The sequence below is a fragment of the Daphnia pulex genome, chromosome 5 (assembly GCF_021134715.1).
Source record: "Daphnia pulex isolate KAP4 chromosome 5, ASM2113471v1".
NCBI classification, from domain to species: Eukaryota; Metazoa; Arthropoda; class Branchiopoda; order Diplostraca; family Daphniidae; genus Daphnia; species Daphnia pulex.
In genome coordinates, this window is record NC_060021.1 from 4,914,947 (window position 1) to 4,927,997 (window position 13,051).

The 13,051-nt window shown below is 39.8% G+C and overlaps 1 protein-coding gene across 1 annotated transcript; it reads left to right on the forward strand.

The window, feature by feature from the left end:
* Window positions 1-6,943: 6,943 nt before the first annotated feature.
* LOC124194809 lies at window positions 6,944-11,327 on the forward strand. Its single transcript, XM_046589195.1, has 11 exons — window positions 6,944-7,015; window positions 7,089-7,113; window positions 7,232-7,239; window positions 7,320-7,382; window positions 7,456-7,486; window positions 8,036-8,113; window positions 8,569-8,591; window positions 8,658-8,815; window positions 8,867-9,395; window positions 9,460-10,186; window positions 10,255-11,327. Exons 1-11 carry the CDS (start codon window positions 6,944-6,946, stop codon window positions 11,325-11,327), a joined length of 2,787 nt encoding a protein of 928 aa, XP_046445151.1.
* The last annotated feature ends 1,724 nt before the right edge of the window (window positions 11,328-13,051 follow it).

Sequence of the window (13,051 nt, forward strand, 5' to 3'; positions counted from 1 at the left end):
TGGACCGTTCTTGAATGTGTTGGTACGGACCGGATTTCTTTCGGCAGAAAAATCGCCCAAATCTTTCATTCTAAAAAATTAGTTTTTTCAAACGGTCTAATTTGCCCGAAAACTGATGTTAAAACCCCAAAAAATTCTAAAATTTCTGGTGAGCCCAATTGGTTTTTCTTAAATAACTAAAAAACTATTGCAGCTAGAAAATATCGGATTTTGACATTCGGTTTTCTATAAAATTCAGAATAAAATGTTTCATTTGTCAACTGGCAGCAGTCACCTAGTTTCCCAAAAAATGAAAACCTTTAAAAACCCACAATTCCACCCTCTTTGAGTGGTGGACTGATTGTCAAAACTCATACAAGGCGTCTGTAAAAAAAATAAACAAAACTTTGTTGTTTCTACTATTAAGTTGAATCGAGTTCATGTGGGACTGAAAAAACATTTTTAAAACCCAAACTATATCGGGCGATATGTAAAAGATTGGGATTTGATTTCTTGAATATTGCCAGTTTATTACAAGATAATTGGCTGGTCCATTGGTTTAAATCTACACCACACAAAAATAGGACGAGGTTGTGGAGAGCCAATTGACAAGGTTTGTAAACGCTGAAAGGAGGGTGAAAGATTAAAAAATGAAATTGAAAAGAAATAATTTGAATAAAGTCAATTTTAAATTGTTTAAAAATGGATTTATGCACTAAAATATGTTCGTGTATATTTGTATGCATAAACATAGTGTGTCATTTTCATAGAAAGAAAAATGAATGTTATTATATACATTTTGTGTGAAAAACAACTCCAAAAACAGTCCAAAATGCGGGTGATACTAAGCTGCACTTAGCAGAAAATTTCATTGGTGGACTGAACTAGTTTTTCTCTTTGTCATTCTTCCACATTTTTTTCTCTTAATGCCTGTGCCTGCTCTTGGCCTGACGTTGATGCGATGTTTGGGTTACGTTGTCGTCTTTTTTATTATTTTTCTGTCCTGATATCGGTGAGCGTTATGCCTCATTATTGCTCTGGTGAGCATATCAACAAACGCTAGGAATCTTGCGCGACGTCCGTCTCAACCAGGCCCTAGGATTGTGGTTTCCCAGAACAAGGTAAAACACTATTTTTTGATAACATACTATTAAACAGCATGGTAAGTAAGTAAAATAAAGATGAAGAAGTGCCATAAGTTATGAACAATCATTTAATTAAGCCGATACTCAGATGCGTACGGATGAAGTGACCTCAAAATCTCTGTATTTTCCGATACAAATTTTCTTCCTGCACAAAGCATTAAATAAGGGGCCAAAACTCAAGAAGCATTTGAACTCTCTTGGCATAGAAGGACTGTGCATGTACAATTGATGCAGCTTCAAGCTACTGAGATCAATAATCATGGAAAAAAAGCTAACAGTAAAAAGAAAAGTAGTTTTAATTGATTCTCTAAAAAATGTCTGTGTTAAAAACTGTTGCGATGTAAAAACCCGAATGATGTCGTGAAAATAAACGCGGAGGAAAAGAATGAAAACGAGTAAACGAGTTAATGTTTGTTAACCATCTGCCAGTCCCGTGTTGAACATGTGTCCCCGAAGAGAAGGGGTTAAGATGCCGCTATGTATTTTCCATAGTGGCACTTTATATCCTGTGGATATCCACCAGGCTCTTGGGTTGATCCTAATAGATGACACAGGGATGTATTTTGGACATTGCATTTACCAATCTATACCAAGTACAACTGAAATGTCTAGAGGATGAATTCTTGATCTTATATCCCGTAAAATGTATAGCTCTTGAAATTGGAATTATTTTTCCCCTCTTGTTTCCTAAATATTTTTTTTTCAAATAAAATTTTTTTTTCATTTTAATTAATTGTTTATTGCTGATCATATAACGATACAAAAAGCGAAATTCTAAAATAGTAAATTAGTGAAATAAAGCAATGTTTTCTCAGATGCTGTACAATAAACCATTGTCAATCCTACATCCTACATGGTCGTCACTTGGACTACGACATGAAATTTCAAGTGAGGTGCAGCAGCTGCAACAGAAGCGACTTTTGCAATAAATAGCTGCATAAAAGAAGACACGCCGCATAAAAGAGAAAATTTTACTGGGTGCAGTGGAGTTCTATTACAACCATTCGTAGCAGCCAGTCGTGTAACACCCCAAATTTCTTTCCGGATCCAGCAATATAACGAGTACCACTATCTTTATAAATACAAATGAAATTTTAAAAAGGTCACTGTAATATCTATTTACCAACGCTGAATTTGATGGGTCTCCGATCCCTGATCCTTGAGGCAAAGGTGTCGCTCTAGTTTACCGTGATTCAATCAACCGCATCGCGACTGATCGACTCGATTGCGTTGGGCCTAAGAATGTTACCAAAAAACCTGAAGATTTGAAAGAAAAAGTGGTATTTTATACAGTTAAGGAGAGAAGGAAGGCAATAAGCTAGGTGAGCTAAAAAAAACACAGCAACCATACGCCACGCACAATGAAATGAAGGAGTAGTGGATAGCGTTGGATATGCTGGATAGAGCCAACACTTAACCCTTGTCATCGAAACGGAGCCACCCAGCAAGTAACATTAAAGGACGACGTGTTAGCCGGTTTATGAAAGTAAATCAGTATCCGACCCAAGTAAAACATAAAATTTTAATAACTTGTAAATTTCAAATTGTCTTGCTGTCTGTAAGTTTGCTTAGACTTAAGCTATAATTAAAAATTATCTCATGTACTTCGCTAAATCAATGATTATTACAAACAGCCAGATCATCTAGTCATCTATTTACGGAACAGTTCAAAAACTAACTCTTCCTGATAATCAGTTAGTTGTGTCTTCAGACCAGACGTGAAAGCAGAGATAAGACGGTGTCTAAAAACCGTAGGCAAAAGTATATAATTTTGATATGATAATAAAATACCCAAGTTCTTTAAAGCCATTAAACACGCGCATTACCATTAAAGCTAATTTGACGAGAATTATCATTAAAATGCTAGGATAATACGATGCGAAGAGCCTCTCTGGATTTTTTGTAATATGGCAACTCTGATATGTGGTCTTAGATTATTTGTGATGCGTAGAAATGTCCGGTAGAGGGCCGCCGAATGCGAAGGAAAGAGGTCTCATTCCGGTGAGCACCAGCATGTAGAGAGGTTCTCTTTCATGTCCGTGCATGTGTAATTTCTGACGTATGTAACCAGATATCATACTGGTTTTTAAGTCGCTTATTTTTATGAATCCTATTCCCACGATGAAGTAATTTACTTGGCCTTTTTCCTTCACGAAGAATTTGTTTATTTTGTAGTTTGAAATATAATGTAGGGGTACCCTTGGGCAGCAGGGGGTTGAAAGAGATTGTTTCCTTGGCGACGGCAGTTTTGTCGTCGACGGTTTTCTGTTGGAAGAGGGGAATTCGGTGGGTGTTGGTTACGGTCAACCGCGATCGCCATTGCCAACGGATCCCATCCCTTTAGCCCCATTTGACGCACTGCTTCCTGCAATCGTTGTTGGTTTTGTCGCCTGTTGCGATTTCTTCGATTCGTGTTTCTAGGGGTGGTAGGTTGGCAAAGGTGGTTTTGTCGTCGTGGGGGGTCGGGTGGACTAGGCGGAAGAGAGTTATTGCGACGGCGACGGCGACTTTGATGTTGTTCTTTTTGTTGTACTCGTCTCTAATCTTGATCGTTTTGATGCTCGAAGCGACGGCGCGGATCAATTTGTGGCTCCCGTTGTTGTTGAGGCCCCAATTGTTGTTGTTGCTCCTGTTGTTGGTTTTGCAGCCGCTGTTGTTGTGGCTCCCGTAGAATGAGACGTGGTGGGTGAAGCACACAACGTGTTTGTTGTGGTTGTTGTTGAAGGGAGGATCGATTTTGTTGTGCGAATAGTTGCAAATTAGGATTGATATAGGGCGGTTGACGAGTGCGTAGAGGCAAGTACTGAACAAGTTGATAAGGGTGACGAGTTATGGAGGGGGCACAAAAATGAGAATATGGAATATTAGGCACTGGACAATTTTGGGGAATTGTGGGTGCACGAATATGAGAATGTTGAAAATTAGACATTGGTTGATTCTGGTGATTGAAAGTTGCACGAGCATGAGAATGTTCAAAAGTTAGCATTGAATTATTCTGCTGAGTGAATGGTACACGAGCATGAAAATGTTGGGAAGTTGTTGAGAATTGTTGAGAATGTTTTGCATGGCCCTACAATTTCCACCCCTTAGTGATTCAACTGTTTTTATTTTTTTTATTTTTTTATTTATTTTTTTTATTTTTTTATGAATGTGTCGATGGTAAATATGATGAAGATGATTGTCAATGTTGAAGGAAAGTGAAGGGGCGGTAGGCAAATATGGAGATCAAGGAAAAAGAGATTTTCAAAAGAATGTTTTATTGTTTTCTGAATTTTGAATGTTTAAAAAAAGGCAAAACATAATTTAAAAAAAAAAGAAGTTTAAAATTCAGCACAACATCTCCTTTTCCATGGCCTCTATTTTGGCCAACCGTCCCTTCACCAGCGCCAAATCTTTTCTAGCGGCCGCCTCATCCATTAAATAGCGGGATAAGGTGGCCCTAGCACTACAAAAATAAAAATAAACATTTAGAAAATTAAAGTACACGACAAGAAGTTGGGGAAATGGCACAACAACGTAAAAAAGTAAATGTGTATGAAACATTTGGAAAAAATAAATACTTACTATTTTACGTTGTTATGCCATTTCCGCAACTTCTCCTCCCCTTGGCGCATTTTAATTCTTGCTTCTTTTATTTCCCTCTCCACTCGCTCCCGCTCTCGCTCCAACCAGTCCGCGCGGAATTTTGTTGTTGTTTAACGTACTGGCGAGGCTTGGAGAGGCGAAGCGGGGAGAGGCTGTAGAAGTGCTGGGGAGGGAAGTTGAGGCGCTCGGCGTGCTAAGAGAGGCGGTAAGGATGGAGAAGTCTATTTGGCTGAGGGTTTTGTCCAATTCATCTTCTTCGCTAATACCCTCAGCCAAATCGGAATCAAGGAAATAAAGAAATAAACATTTTGTTAATATTACATTTAATTAGAATTACGACACGAATACAAATTTTTTTCCACTTACCGGAGATGTTGCCTGCTTCAGTCATTTCCTCAAACTTAGTTATAGTTGATGCTTTGAATCAGCAAGAAAGCAGAGGGCGTTTTGTAAATACAACTTTTTCATAATCATATTGCAATCTATCTAAATGAAATATTTGTAAAGGCAACATTGACGTAATCGATTTCTAAGTTTATTGCGTATAAAACAGACGACAGTACAAACATTTTTTGGGGGGAAATTTGTTCAAATCTTCAGTCGTGTCTTCGAGTCGAATGGTGTTGAACGTGGCAAATATTTTACCGGATTTATTAACATCACAAGTAAGATATTTATGATTTTGAAATACGAATAAAGCAAAGTGTTGTGCGTGGTATTGATATTTAAATTGGGCAGAGACTCGGAGGCCGAGTGTTGCCCAAGTTTATTACGTCCAATTTTTTAAACAGTTACATATGTACAAGGGGGTTGGAAGAGACACAAATTAGCAAAAAATACGATACGGTAGGGGAGCTCGGCCTGACGGCAGCACTAGTGCAGGCATGTGGTGGGGTTTGCTCTGACAGGGGGAGGGACGATGCATATAAACAGAGCGACCAGAGGGAATTTTGGCTTGACGGACGGAAACATTGGCATCAACTCTCTTAGGCTTCAGGTATTAGAAAAGATCCGACCGGCCTCTCCTCTTGCCCTCCCCGCCAGCACGGAGCCGCATGTTGTGGTGCTGCCACCCGAAATGGCGAAGAAGACCTTTCGAGAAATACCACCGTTTATAGGTGCAGACTCAAAAGTAGAGAGGAGGCGGGGAGTGGCATCACGGAAACAGACCGCGCCTTCCCTCTAGCTGTCCCCACCGATCCGGAGCCGCATATGTTGGTGCGGCCGTCCAGGGCGGCGGGAAACAGCCCCTCAAGACATAACACCGTTTATAGATGTAGAATCGAGGGTAGAGAGGAGGCGGGATTAAATGTAGAGACGAGTTTATGAGAGAAGATGATGATAGGGAGGTGGATGAACAAGCCAAGAAATTAAAATAAGAAGAAAACGAACACTCGGACAACAGAGGAAAATGGAGAATGACAGGCTAAAACGGACTAAGAGAAAATAAAATTCCGACCACGAAATTGCCGGCGACAGCATCCCGTTTGCACAGCACCAGTCTGTGAAGGGAGCCGTTCCGCAAGAGTGGCGAAGACTTAGAGATGACCCGTCGGCGGACTGAGGTCACCAGTGACAGGAGTCAGTGGGCCCAAACCACAATAAACCGGGCATATAAAAACTGGGAAGTGCAGGTGGCCTTTAGGAAAAAACAAACAAGAACAAACATAGACGGCACTCACCACACGCGTTTTTTGCGGATGAGGCGTTTGGAGAGAGAAACAAAAACGGTAAGGGCATTCCATAGAAGGTTACACTGAGGAAAGATATGAAGAGGAGGTGGCCAGGGATGACCACTGGAACAGACGACATCGACTAGGGTTGATCTGAGAGATGAGAATATAGGGCAGTGAAGAATGAAATGTGGAATAGTCTCGGAGGGGGCACCACACAGGCAGGAAGCGGAAGGAGAGAGGCCTAAACGGTGTAGATAAGAATTTAGGAAGCAGTGTCCGGTGATGAGCTGGGTAGAGGTGGCATTAGTTCTACGTTCAAGAAGTACATTGGCAGACCGCACAACTGGGAAGAAGGCTTTGGCACTTAAATTAGTCGGTATGGAGACCCACTCTTTGCTCCAGATATCCCATAGCGTGGACCTAATCAGATGTTTCACGTGTATTGGGGAAAAAGGGGCAAACAAAGACGAGAAAGGAGAAGGAGCTTGCGCCCAGAAATCTTTTACAAAATCACAAGTCATGAAACAAAAATGAAATTTGTAAAATTAAGATATTTATATGGTTAAGCATTACGAATTAAGCAAAGTGTTGCGCGTGACAAATATTTTACCAGATATATTAAGATCACAAGTAAAATATTTCTATGATTTTGAATTACGAATTCGAAAATTTTAACTTTTAGAGTTGTAATTTTGACCGCTAGATGCGCCAATTTTATGAAGATTGTGGTAAAGGTGCGCCAGCTAGGATTGCTCTGGAGATTAGTTTGGTTTTAAGTCTCCTTTTTAGACTCTCACGAACGTTACAATCTCAGAAACTAAATAATTTCATTAAAACAATTCACAGTTAATGCTGTATAATTCCAAAATGTACTTCAATTATAACAATTGTAGCAAAATTAAATTTGTAAAATTAAGATATTTATATGGTTAAGCATTACGAATTGAGTAAAGTGTTGCGCGTGACAAATATTTTACCAGATATATTAAGATCACAAGTAAAATATTTCTATGATTTTGAATTACGAATTCGAAAATTTTAACTTTTAGAGTTGTAATTTTGACCGCTAGATGCGCCAATTTTATGAAGATTGTAGCAAAGGTGCGCCAGCTAGGATTGCTCTGGAGATTTTGTTTTAAGTCTCCTTTTTAGACTCTCACGAACGTTACAATCTCAGAAATTAAATAAATTCAGTAAAACAATTCACAGTTAATGCTGTATAAATCCAAAATGTACTTCAATTATAACAATTGTAGCAAAAATTAAATTTGTAAAATTAAGATATTTATATGGTTAAGCATTGCGAATTGAGCAAAGTGTTGCGCGTGACAAATATTTTACCAGATATATTAAGATCACAAGTAAAATATTTCTATGATTTTGAATAACGAATTCGAAAATTTTAACTTTTAGAGTTGTAATTTTGACCGCTAGATGCGACAATTTTATGAAAATTGTAGCAAAGGTGCGCCAGCTAGGATTGCTCTGGAGATTTAGTTTTGTTTTAAATCTCCTTTTTAGACTCTCACGAACGTTACAATCTCAGAAACTAAATAATTTCATTAAAACAATTCACAGTTAATGCTGTATAAATCCAAAATGTACTTCAATTATAACAATTGTAGCAAAAATGAAATTTGTAAAATTTAGATATTTATATGGTTAAGCATTACGAATTAAGCAAAGTGTTGCGCGTGACAAAAATTGTCAAGATCCGTAAGATCACAAGTAAAATATTTATAGGATTTAAATACGAATTCGAAAATTAAAACTTCTATGGTTGAAATTTTGACCGCTAGATGCGCCACTTTTATGAAGATTGTAGTAAAGGTGAGCCATCTAGGAGTGCTCTAGAGATTTAGTTTTAATCTCAGAAACTAAATAATGTCATTAAAACAATTCACAGTGAATGCTATATAGTTCCAAAATGTACTTCAATTACAACAATTGTAGCAAAATGAAATTTGTAAAATTAAGATATTTATATGGTTTAGCATTACTTCGAAAATTTCAATTTTTAGAGTTGTAATTTTGACCGCTAGATGCTCCACTTTTATGAAGATTGTGGCGATTGTAAAGGTGAGCCATCTAGGAGTTCTCTGGAGATTTAATTTTGTTTAAAGTCGCCTATTTAGCCTCTCACAAACTTAAAATCTCAGAAACTTCTTGAAATAAATTCACAGTTTATACTATCATGTTCCAGAATGTACTTAAATGATAACAATTGTACTAAAACTGAATTTTTTTGAATTTTGACCAGGTTTTGGTTTAGAAGTGTTTTGGCATCAATTGGAGAATGCCTCCGAAACGAACTCTTACACAAGAGGAGAAAAATGCAAAAGCTCAAAAACAACGAGATCGAAGACAAAATGAATCTCCTGCCGTTAGAGAGAAACGATTGGCGCAACAACGAGAATATGATCGTGAGAAGTATAACCGCGAAAAAAGACGCTGACTGAATCCTGTGGAACCTGACGGAAGAGCTGCGCAAGCTGACTTTGTGCCCCCGGTCCAGGAAGGAGAACCAAACGAAGATGAAGCAGACCAGCAACAAGACATGGACGGGCTCGGAGCACCTTTAGAGGAGCCAATGGAAACAGACCAGCAACAAGACATGGACGAGCCTGGCGTCCCTTTAGAGGAGGCTACTGAGGATCTAAACGATGAAGACATTCAACCACACGCTGAAATAGTTCCGGTAGAAACAGAAACCGAGCGTGAATATCGCGAGGAATTCTTGAGGGAACTTCGTCAACAAACAAGACAAACTCGAATTGCCAGAACTCACCGATTGGATCAAAGAGAAGTATTACGTGAAGACAGTATTCCCACTCATGACTGTGGTAGGATGGACTGGAAATGCGGATACTGTCACGCTCTCCATTTCAAAAAAGAGATGTCAAGCGATAAAAAGTTCTCTAATTGTTGCAATAAAGGCAAAGTTAGTCTCCCTGATCTAAAGGAATGTCCCGAATTTCTCAAAAGCCTTTTGACTAACAGTCACCCACAGGCAACAAACTTTATGAGGAAAATACGGAACTACAATTGTGCACTTGTGTGTGCCGCCTGGTAAGGGACCATATTGCTGTCGTATCCATGGAATGGTGTACCACACGACGAGCTCTGTTGGTCAAGATTCACATACCCCACGATATGCTGATCTTTACTTCATGGATTCGGCTCAGGCGACAAACATCCGACTGCACAACGAGGCAAATGCAGGCTGCGAGCGATTGGGGATGATTGCATTGGACACTATGCTTCGCGAAGTAAATCCATACGCGCATTTGTACAAATCGATGCACCAACTCTTTGAAGAAGAACAGCGGAATGCCGTAGCTGATAATAGAGAACAATTTGCTGTTTCAATGCTAATTCACAATGACAAAAGCCAAGATCAAAGGCGATACAATAATCAAACAAATAATGAGATTGGTGTCGTTTTCAAAAGCGTTGATGGAGCTCCTCCTTCAGATCGAGACATTCACGGCCATCTTCTGATTCTGACAAGAGGACGGAGATTCATCCAAATTGACCCAAACAAATCAATGTGTGACCCTATGAGCTGTCCCTTGCTCTTTCCAAACGGTGACAGCGGATGGAACCCAAACATTATTTACAGAACGAATGATGAACGAAGGGAAGCAGAAGGAGAAAACGACAAAGAAGAAGATCCAGATGTGGTATCCAATGAAAGGGGACCAGGAGGTGAAACTACAACAGAGGAGGCTGAGGATCAAGAATTTGATTTTGAAGAAACGGTGGGTGATCACGAAGACCAAAGCATAAATAGAAGACGTGGTAATGAAATTTTACAAAAAATTATTTTGTTTTTTAATTTATTAATAAATGTGCTTTTTAATAACAAGGCAAAAGGACAAGAGTCACGCAATGTGATTATTACCTCTACCGGATTTCTATTGGGGGCAATTTTAACATCATCCTTTATTCTGGACAGCTTTTCCAGCCTTATTTGACGGATTCCTTCATTAAGACGGAAGGAAACCGACTTAGATATCTACAAGAACATCAGGCCGATCTACACGTAGCCCAATACAACGGCCTGATGGACTTTTTAAACAACAGAGCGGAAAGAGAAAATCTTACCGTAGGAATGACCTACATTCTGCCATCAAGTTTCATAGGAAGTCTTAGGTTCATACAGCAAGCATATCAGGACTCAATGGCCATCTGCGCGAAATTTGGAAAACCGACCTTCTTTGTAACATTTACGTGTAACCCAAAGTGGCCAGAAATCACAAACAGCATCCCTTGGTACCACTCTGCTTCAGACAGACCTGATGTCGTATCAAGAGTTTATAACTTGAAGAAAAATGAGATAGTCGAAGACATTCAAAAACGTCAAATTTTCGGCGCAGTTATTGCAAGAATTCACGTTATCGAATTCCGGAAGCGTGGACTCCCTCAATGTCATATGCTCATCTGGATAGACAAACCCGACATACCCAGAACATCAGCCGACATCGACCAAACTATTTGTGCAGAAATATCTGATAAGGAAACCCACCCAAGGCTTTTTGAAATCATCATGTCCAACATGATTCATGGACCGTGTGGGAAAGATCTCAATGACAAATCACCGTGCATGGATGATGGCGAATGTACCAAATCCCTCCCAAAAGAATTCGTTCCTAAGACTGTCATGAGCAACAACGGGTTCCCTACGTATCGCAGAAGAGCTGGACAAACAAATCCATTAAAGCGGAACAACAAGATTTATCAGGTGGACAACAGATGGGTTGTCCCTTACAATCCATACCTATGTTTGAAATACAACGCGCACATCAACGTCGAGTACTGCGCATCCATCAAAAGCATGAAGTATCTTTTCAAATACGTACATAAGGGGTTCGACTGTCAAGGAACCAAAACAATCACCGGGACACAAGGTGCCCAAGGTACGCAAGAACAAGGTGCCTAAGGTACGCAAGAACAAGGTGCTCAGGGTGCGCAAGCACAAGGTCATGCATTTGCAATTAAGTGGGATGAAATAGCTCAATACCGGGACAATAGGTACGTGAGCGCACCCGAAGCCTTCTGGCGTTTGTCAAAGTTCCCTTTGTCCTACAAATTCCATTCAATCCAACGACTAGCAGTTCATCTTCCACGAGAAGAGCCAGTCTTCTTCACACCTGGATTGGAACAGCAGGCTGTCGACAAAGCTGCCTCGAAAAACACCACTCTGACAGCTATGTTTAATTTGAATCGAACGAATCCTGCTGCCAGAGACATGTTTTACAGAGAAATCCCCCTGCATTATGTTTTTGACGGTACTTGGAAGCCTCGCAAAAAAAAACTAACTTAATCAGCAAGATCTACTCTGTCAGCATTCGGCAAATTGAACGATTCTGTCTTCGATTGCTTCTTTTGAACGTCAAAGGGGCTACAAGCTTTCAGAGTCTAAAAATTCACAGGGGTGTTGAGCATCCAACGTTCAAGTAAGTTTTTAAGCTCTATATATCTACATTATTATTTCTCTAAATCACTCTGATGTGTCGTGTTTCAGGGCTGCCGCCATCTCGAGGAACCATCTTGAAGACCACAGTACTTGGGAGTCATGCAGGAGGCTGCCGCATTTCAAATGCCTACGGAATTGAAGCAACTTTTTGTTGACATTTGCTGTCTGTGTTCGCCGACGAATGCCTTTCTTCTTTTTGAAAACAATCTTCCGTTTATGATTGAGGACTACACTAGAAGTGGACACGATGCTGAAATCGCGAAGAATCTGGCTCTCAAGTGCATTCAAGACAGTCTGAAGATGAACGGTCGACTTTCAGACATTCAATCTGCCATTGCCAGATTTTCAAATGATTAATCAATTGGTTGCTAACGAAAACTGTGAAAATAGCGTGATAACAAGGCAAGAAAGAAGATTAATGGGGGAGAGAATGGTGGCCCAACTAAACACATCCCAGCGTGAAGCATTCGACCAAATTATGCTTTCTATTAATGCACCCAGCACAAACTTGATTCAGCCACGTACATTTTTCTTAGACGGTCCAGGTGGCACTGGGAAGACGTTTCTGTACAACACCCTCATCAACGTCCTGCAAGGTCAAGGGAAAAAAGTGATATCGGTGGCTTCAACTGGAATCGCTGCTACCCTTTTAACAAACGGAGCCACTTACCATTCCAAATTTCAAATCTATCCGCCCATTACCGAGACCACAACATCAAGAATAGAAGAACATGAATACGGCGCACAATTGATTCGTGATGCTAGCCTAATAATCTGTGACGAAGCAACAATGATGTAACGTTACGCTCTAAAGGCAATAGAAAGGATTCTTAGGAATGTTATGAGAAACAACTCACCTTACGGAAGAAAAATTTTTTCTACTGGGAGGGGATTTTCGTCAGTGTCTACCAGGTCGTCAAGCATGGCAATAGAGTCAAAGTGGTTGAAATTACGATCAAGACTTGCGAAACTTGGCCCCGTTTCAACCAACTTAAACTTCATGAAAATATGCAGACTGTGGCGGGGAGTCAAGAGCACGCTGACTGGCTCATCAAACTAGGAAATGGGACTCTTCCTCGGTAACGAGACATTAAAGCATTTAAAAGAGGTGATTCAAATCAAATACATTATTTATGTTTCCAGGATTCCTTCAACGAGTCCTGGACGCTTTACTTTCCATACAATCT